The sequence below is a fragment of the Seriola lalandi genome, unplaced genomic scaffold (assembly GCF_002814215.2).
Source record: "Seriola lalandi dorsalis isolate HSWRI2012SDOR001 ecotype SW California unplaced genomic scaffold, Sedor1 jcf7180002054689, whole genome shotgun sequence".
Lineage (NCBI taxonomy): Eukaryota > Metazoa > Chordata > Actinopteri > Carangiformes > Carangidae > Seriola > Seriola lalandi.
In genome coordinates, this window is record NW_019525242.1 from 2,637,882 (window position 1) to 2,645,461 (window position 7,580).

A 7,580-nucleotide genomic window follows, 5' to 3' on the forward strand; every position below is an offset into this window, starting at 1 on the left:
GAAAAAACCTTGACCTTGAGATCCTATTCATGAAAAATTCAAAGTTATTTTTAAATATTCAGAAAGGCCACTCTGCTCACCTTTACTGTGCCTGTTTTATTTAGACACCAAGAGAGGAGAAATACATTTTTGGAAACAGAAAGGAAAGCTCTGTTGGGATTCCATCCTCGGTCCAATTGGCAGCTGATGTGTGGATCCAGCATCAGGGCACATTAATCACTTAACTATCCCATGGTATGAACCTGTTAAAGGGAGACATAATGTACTGTATCTGAGGAGATTTCCCCCTTAAGAGCTGATAAACTAATAAAACTATAGTTTGCTGATGCTTTGCTGGATCAAGAGCCTGCACCATCTGCACGTTATGTTGCCCTGATACAGACAGAGGGGGGACTTTGTCTCACTGGATTTAACCAAACCTGAACTCCAGAGATTCTGTCAATGACATTGCCTGGGATATTTTGGACTAAAGCAGATCTGGAAGGGGCTGAGAGGAAAGGAAAGGGTAAAGAATAATGTGCTCATGTTCACTCCAGGAGATGGCTAACAGAACAGGAAGCATGGAAAGTGACCTTGCTTTTGAATAATCTCGCTGTTTTGATGTGGTGCGGGAGTTTTTAATTGATTAAAAAACAACCAGGAGAGAACACATACTGTAAGTATTTACATTTACTGTAAGCAAATAAGGACATTTCAACAGGTTGAACAGTAAAAATATATAAGAAAAAAAGCTGTGCAACAGATTGCACAATAGAGAACAGACTCACGGAGAGGGCACCTTTCTAACTGATAAATACAAACTTGGTCTATTCATCATGAATAGATTTCATTCACTTTTCAACAGATTGTGAGCATTACAGAGAAAGTTCCCTTAAATGTGCTATAACAGTGTAAGTTTCCTACAAAGTCTCCTTTGTTGTTTTTGATGTTAACACGTACATTAACAGTTCTAACTTGCTGCTTTTGTCTTAGTCAGGATCCAGGACCTTAAAGGTGGGGTAGGCAGAACTCTAGAAAAAAAAACAAAAAAAAACAAAAGACAAAAACCCAGAATTTGAAAATACAGCCACCCTCCACGTATACATGCGTTTCATACACACAAGCAACACAGTGGTAGCCGTGAGCCTTAGGATACGGTTAGCAGAAGGCTAAACTATTAGCAACATTCGACATAGCCACTCATCATTTGCTTTCATGGTAAATCTACCTTCACAACCAACCACTACCACACATTTAGATATTACAGGAAAATGAAGCTACCAGCCTGTTACCTATCCTGGAGAAGTACAGCAAGGTCTCTCCCTCTCTGAAACGCTTCACTGATATTGACACATATCTATCTGAAGGGATATGCACATGCATTTGCATTTGTAAAACAGGAACTCTCTCTGAGAAGACCTGTGATTGGCCAAAGTCTCAGGTCACGGGCTAGATTTCCTAAGGCCTGAAACCCGAACCAAGAGGAGATGCAGACAAATAGTTTGCCCTCACATCTCTTGAGTTACAATATACTGAAATTCAATTTTTGCCCATTGACGCCAGAAAATTACTGCCCACCCCAGTTTTAAATTGCTCCTTTTACGGCTTTAATAATAAATCTTCACATTCTATTATTTAGGTTTATCGTTAGTAATTCTGGTTTGATCAATCTTGAGGCCATTTTTCCAAAACTCAATGTTAAGGCACACGGCTAAATAACAATCTATCACAACCCAGCATTCAATGTAAACAGAGCAGAGCCTCATCTGTGTGGTTAATGCATCCAAAGAAGTAGAATTAAAATAGCAACAAACTGCGGTACAAACTTAGGAATTCTGGGTTGCACATTTTGCCATCCACTCTGGCTGAGAGTTGGTAAAAGGCTTAAAATTCAGCTTTACATAAAACATATAAATGAGCAATCCAAGGAGCTGGATCTGAATACTGTTCCTCTGCCTCTGAATGAGTCATTTACTACATGGCGTGTTTTTATAGCAAATAAAATGAGATTCTCACTGTGGCTGTTAAGCTGAAACATGCTACTTGATTAGGACCAGGACATATCCTGGCGATTTGGGAAGTCACAAGGCAATCATCTACGATATACATGTAGTTTCCACAAGTCAGGACACATTAAAGCTTCTCTCATAAGTTAAGAAGCATTTCCATAAATTATTACCGGAAGATAGAAGTCTTACAGAATTGTTGACTTTAAAGTGCTTAATAAGTGTTTATTATTAGAAAATAATAAGCAATTAGCAAATTTGGTTCACTATCGTGGGGCCTGTGAGTGAGATTGACTGAGGTCTTTTGGATCGGGTCGGATGAGCTCTGTAGAAGATGAGAAAGTGGGTGGTTGTCAGTTCTGGTGAAGCAGGAAGTTCTTGATGGGCTCTGGTAGAGGTAATGAGGGTATGTGGTTTAGACGATGTTTCCCCATCGCTTTGCGGATCCTGATGCGACACAAGTGTGTCAGCCTACGAGGGCATCCTGACAAGAGAGAAAGCAGAGGAAGGATCTCCTTAGCAGCTGCGACAGAGGAGCAGGCTCAGGTAGGCCATGATAACACGGTATCACTTAATTGACTCAGTTTTTCCTTTGTCAGCCGTGTTGTTGGTGGTATCAGCTCCTCAGCTTGTATAGTCTTAGCAACGGTGAGAAATAATGAACTCTATAATGTATGAAATAATCTTACTCATGAAGTTTCAAATTGAGAAACAGTGTTACTGTTACTATGAGTTACTATGAAAATGTATTTGAGTTGAAATCCTAAAACCAAATGGCAATGAACTGGGAAAGTCTTTGAACAGCTACTGACAATGTGGCGATAGGGCCTCACAGCAAACATGTCCCCATCAGTTACAACAGTGTGACAGCCAGCCAACATTCACAATAGCACCTCTGTGTCTGATATGACTCCCTTCTTCACTCATTCGCTACCCCTTGTATAATAAACACTCAGCAGTTTACTCTATGATGGGCAGTTAATTCAGATTTTGGACATGTATTATTGAATGCAATATATATATATAATGGAGACTCATCCCATTTCTTTTGAGTTACGACATAAATTTACACACAGAATCCAGACACTAAAATAAAATGGCTGACATTAATCACTGGGCACAACAGTGTATAGTAAAGAGGGAGTAAGTTTGGATGCAGCCCAGGACCGTGAAACTGAAGCAGCTAAATGGAACTCAGCCATTATTCATTTAATTATTTATCGTTTAGTGGCTAGAAAGCTGTGGATGAACAGTTCCTAGGTGTGAATGTTAAGTGGGGCATCACTCAGACAGATTATTTCCTCTGTGCAGTGGCAGAGTGAGACTCAATATCGCCACAGGAGTCAGAAAATGAAGGGGGGCCCACTGATGTACGGTGGTCTAAAGATGGACGGAGGGTGCTGCTGGCTGCTGACTAACCTGTTGCATAGGCAGTCAAGGGAACTGCATTTAGGGCCACTATGCTCAAAAATTCTACTTTTATTAATGAATTTATTTAAAAGCTGTTTAAAAGCTGTTAAAAATGCTTTACTGTATAGTGGAGAGGAGACATTATGGGGTGGTTGAAAAGCAAGAATATTACTGTCAGGAACTTACTGTATCTGTCCTCACTGATGATTGCATACTCACAGATTTTTTTTTTCCCATACATTATTTTTTTTTTACTCACTCCTCGCCTCCAGGAAGACCCTGAGCGCCTCGGGATCCACCTTCCTACGGTTGGGAGCCTCCAGCTCTGACTCATCCCAGGGAACAAGAGCCGGGTTGGCCCCGTGGTCCAGCAGCAGGTGGATGAAGGCTTCCTCACATCCATGACGCAGCACCGCATCCAGCAGGCAGGAAGCCAGGCCGCGGGTCAGGGCCTCGTGGCAGACAGGCCCGGTGTAGTTGAAGTCAGGCTGCGCGCCGGCCTGGAGCAGCAGCTGGAAACAGTGGAGGTGGTGGTAGGCAGCGCTGATGTAGAGAGGACACACTACCAAAGTGTTGAGGGTGCGTGCACTTAAGAGGAGCCGGGGACCCAGCTGGTGGTCCATGTCTACATCAGCATTGAACCTGGACAGAGAGAGAACCATGGATACAGTTTCACTTCCTTTTTAAAACCTTGATGCCTCCTGGAGAAAACATACTGGTTGATTGAAGAGAAAATGATCTTGAAATAAATACTTTAGAGGGCATTTTTCATTACAAGTTGGTGTTTGTGGCAAGAGCCAATATACTGTACAAATGAGTTACGTGTCTTGATTAAAAAAAAACATTAAAAAGTGGGTAAAATTGACATTGTATGTCCCCTCTTGTCAAATATTCAGCATCAATCTGATTACTGTCCTCTGTGGGCTGCTGATGTTGACTGAAAAGATTTGTTATTGTGCATTCTTTTTTTAAGCCAGGAAATGACCTAACTTCTGCCTGGAGCAATGGAAAACCTTGCATCACACAGCTAGCAGCAGATCAAATGCTGACCTTTACATAATCCACTGCATAAACCATTAAAAAAAATATATATAGTAAAAAAGAAAATAGGATGGGATGGTTTGGCATGGAGAGCACCAGCCTTCTCAGTAAGAGCTGTCACGAGTTTCTTTCAGTAGTGCGACAGAAGATAAAACAAATCTGATTGATATAAATCACATACTTTCCAGTTGACTGTGTGAAACTACTCAAGCAACCCATTTATGAGAAGTAACAAACTTCCATTTAAAAGTGCTTGTTTAACACAGACGCTGATCACCAGTCCAGTACAGCCGGCTCCCTAACCTCACCTGATGAGCTCCCGCAGTACGTCCAGCCGCCCCACCCGTGCAGCGTGGTACAGGGGGGTGCTGCGGTGGTGTCGGCTTCCGTTGGGATCAGCCCCGGCTTCAAGGAGGATCCGGACACACTCCAGGTGACCGTTGACCACGGCTACGTAGAGGGCTGTCTGGCCTTTGACATCAACTAGGTCCACCTCGGCTCCCTGTCCGATCAGATAGGCCACGCAGGCAGCGTGTCCTGCTGTGGCTGCGATCCGCAGAGGGGTGCAGGGCAGACAGCCACAGCACCACACAGACTTCTCATTGATACGCCTGGCATCAAGGGGAGGAAGGGAGTGGTTATTAGCTGTAGCATTGGATCCAGAAATTTTCTATGATTTTTTTTTTTTTTTTTTTATAAAATGACCAGACAAAACACAGACAAAAGCAATACCAAAATCTTAAAAATAACATTGCTGTGCAGTCAGTACATATAAAATACTTACTAAAACTACCAGCTAAAATAAACTGCCTTCAGCACTACTGCTTCAGCCGTGTTGGGACAGGCAGAGCAGGGCAGGGCAAACCCAGTGAGGTAAAGCTATCTGACTGGATTAACAGCATGTTGGAAACCATGTGGAAGAGAGATGAGCTAGTGTAATGTGCTGGCTGGGTGTGTGGAGATCGGAAACAATTATGACCTGTGCATACAGCCACTGTTTGTATGGGGTTTAATGTGAGTGCCGTACTGGGCTCATCCAGACTCTGACTCTGCATCACAGGTTCTAGAATCCTTGATGTGGATGGTAGGATGCCACTAACTCAAGTGAAGTGTTTGTGTTTGATTTGAGCTGCAGACACCGACTAAAAGCAGTGAGGACCCAACTGACAGAGTAAGGTGATCGACACAGAATATAACCCACGCTGCACAGAAACCTCAAACAACTTAGTGCCACACATGAACACTCTGGATAAAAAGCTGCCACTTCTGCAGTACCACTGATCACACAATGAGCCCCCAAAGGGGACAAACCCCCTGAGGTCTGTATCTCTTTGTCTACCTAAGGTCCCATCCCTTCATCGGATACTCTTCTGCCTCACCGTCTGAAGTCGTCTTCTTGCAGCAGGTTCCTCAGCGTGTCCAAATCTCCCACATAGGCTGCATTGTGGAGCCTCATGTCGTCCTGCTCCAGAGGCTTGTCGCAGAACTGCTCCTGAAGCCATTCCTTCAGGTTACGGCCTGGTGAGGACACAGATTTAGGAATAGTAATTGCCATTAACATTTTTAATAACGCCTGTGCTTTTTTAAACAGGAACAAAGATTCAGAAAATGACTTGTGCAGAAAGCAACGACTCATCCTTAAAGAAGCTGATGTCTGCTACATTATTAATGTTTTCCATTTAATGCCTCTAAACTGATACTCCAGCTGCCTCAGCAGAGATCCCCTAAGTGTTGTCAAGTTACAGAGTGCATAAACAAAATCACATTAGGCCTGGATGCTGGTCGAGGATCCTGCAATTGAGGACTATTCTCACTGCATATTATTGTGTTACATAACTGTGAGTGTCCCTGCTGAATGTAGGAAGAAGCAGTAATTCTGGAGTGAATTTATCCCTCATGTTTCTACGAAGCTCCTGGATTCTACTGCTGGCAGTCCCTGGGCTCCTACTGGGTCCCACGAATAGACAGGAGCTGTACACAGTAACCAAGCAGCTCCTCGTGTGATTGTTGCAGGGCTATAGTGTAAAGTTGCATTATATTTTGCAGTTGTTCCTACTATTGTCTCCATGCTTTGAAAAACAACACATTCAATGGACCACTTCTTGGTTAAAATCAATCAATTATGACGCTATAATTTGTTTAAAAATCAAATGAGGTGCTGGAGAGACTGGGACCATGTTACACCTCTGGAACTTGAGATATACATGTATACTGGATCTACTGGCCACACCTTATTACACCTCATGTAACATTGTTGCTGTGCTCTGGATTTCTATCTGCTGTCCTCGTCCACACTGTGCAGCCTTTGTGAGGACTGATGACTCATCGTTGTTGACAGTTCACTCAGACACAGTTACCTGCAGCAGTAGCACTGGGCAGATCAGAAACTGTGATGAGCGGAGGGAAATTGATACTGGGCGGGTCGTCACCATCAGCCTGTGCCTCTGGACCGTCGGCCATGCTCCTGAAATGTCACACCGTCCACCTGAAACTGGTGCTCCGGCTGCAGACCGACACCGTTTCGGGGAAACGCGACGATCCAGAAAAGGATGAATCAAAATAAACAAACGTGACTGTGTTGACGACGGCGTCTGCGTCTGCGTCTGCCCCGCCCACTGCGCTACTTCCTGACTGCGACCAGCTGGACGGATTTAAAGGGGAAACGCCGCTTTTAAAGCCTGAGTCTGAACTGACGCACAGTTCAACAGTTTTGTGGATGTTAACACCTGGTAAAAGACAGAAATATGACAAAAGAATGTATTATTACTGAAAATGTAATATTTAGATTTTTGATGTTTATAACATCATGTTAATCATTATTTTTTGTGACTTTTATTTTGATGTTGTGTCTCAGTCTTCTCCACCTGAATACAATTTTGATGGAAAAATACTATAAAAAATTATATGTTTTGATGGCCAAAGGGAAGTCTTTTTTTTCCTCCCGATGCTACAACCCTCAATAAAAAATACAGATGGTCTCACTCAGTGACCTCAGTCCTAATCCTAATAGTAATAACATGCAGTAAGAGGTTATAGGTAATTGTAATTTAAAAACTGATAAGCACAGACAGAAAAAAAAACTAGAATATTACATAATTTAGAGAAAGTTGCACTCAAAATACCTATTTTAACTCTGTGGCACAA

At 42.8% G+C, this 7,580-nt stretch overlaps 1 protein-coding gene across 1 annotated transcript; it reads right to left on the reverse strand.

The window, feature by feature from the left end:
- Nucleotides 1-651: 651 nt before the first annotated feature.
- asb1 (ankyrin repeat and SOCS box containing 1) lies at nucleotides 652-7,037 on the reverse strand. Its single transcript, XM_023423197.2, has 5 exons — nucleotides 6,794-7,037; nucleotides 5,816-5,954; nucleotides 4,745-5,047; nucleotides 3,655-4,037; nucleotides 652-2,469 (listed from the first exon to the last, which is right to left on the reverse strand). Exons 1-5 carry the CDS (start codon nucleotides 6,894-6,896, stop codon nucleotides 2,339-2,341), a joined length of 1,059 nt encoding a protein of 352 aa, XP_023278965.1. The 5' UTR covers nucleotides 6,897-7,037; the 3' UTR covers nucleotides 652-2,338.
- Between the last annotated feature and the right edge of the window lie 543 nt (nucleotides 7,038-7,580).

Bases quoted from the DNA above. Each gene is read 5' to 3' on its own strand.
- asb1 (XM_023423197.2), bottom strand. From the start codon at position 6,896: ATGGCCGACGGTCCAGAGGCACAGGCTGATGGTGACGACCCGCCCAGT. The intron at 5,048-5,815 runs GTGAGGCAGAAG...CCTTGATGCCAG, and splicing joins CAAGAAGACGACTTCAGACG to GCGTATCAATGAGAAGTCTG. The intron at 2,470-3,654 runs GTGAGTAAAAAA...CTCTCTTGTCAG, and splicing joins GGTCTTCCTGGAGGCGAGGA to GATGCCCTCGTAGGCTGACA.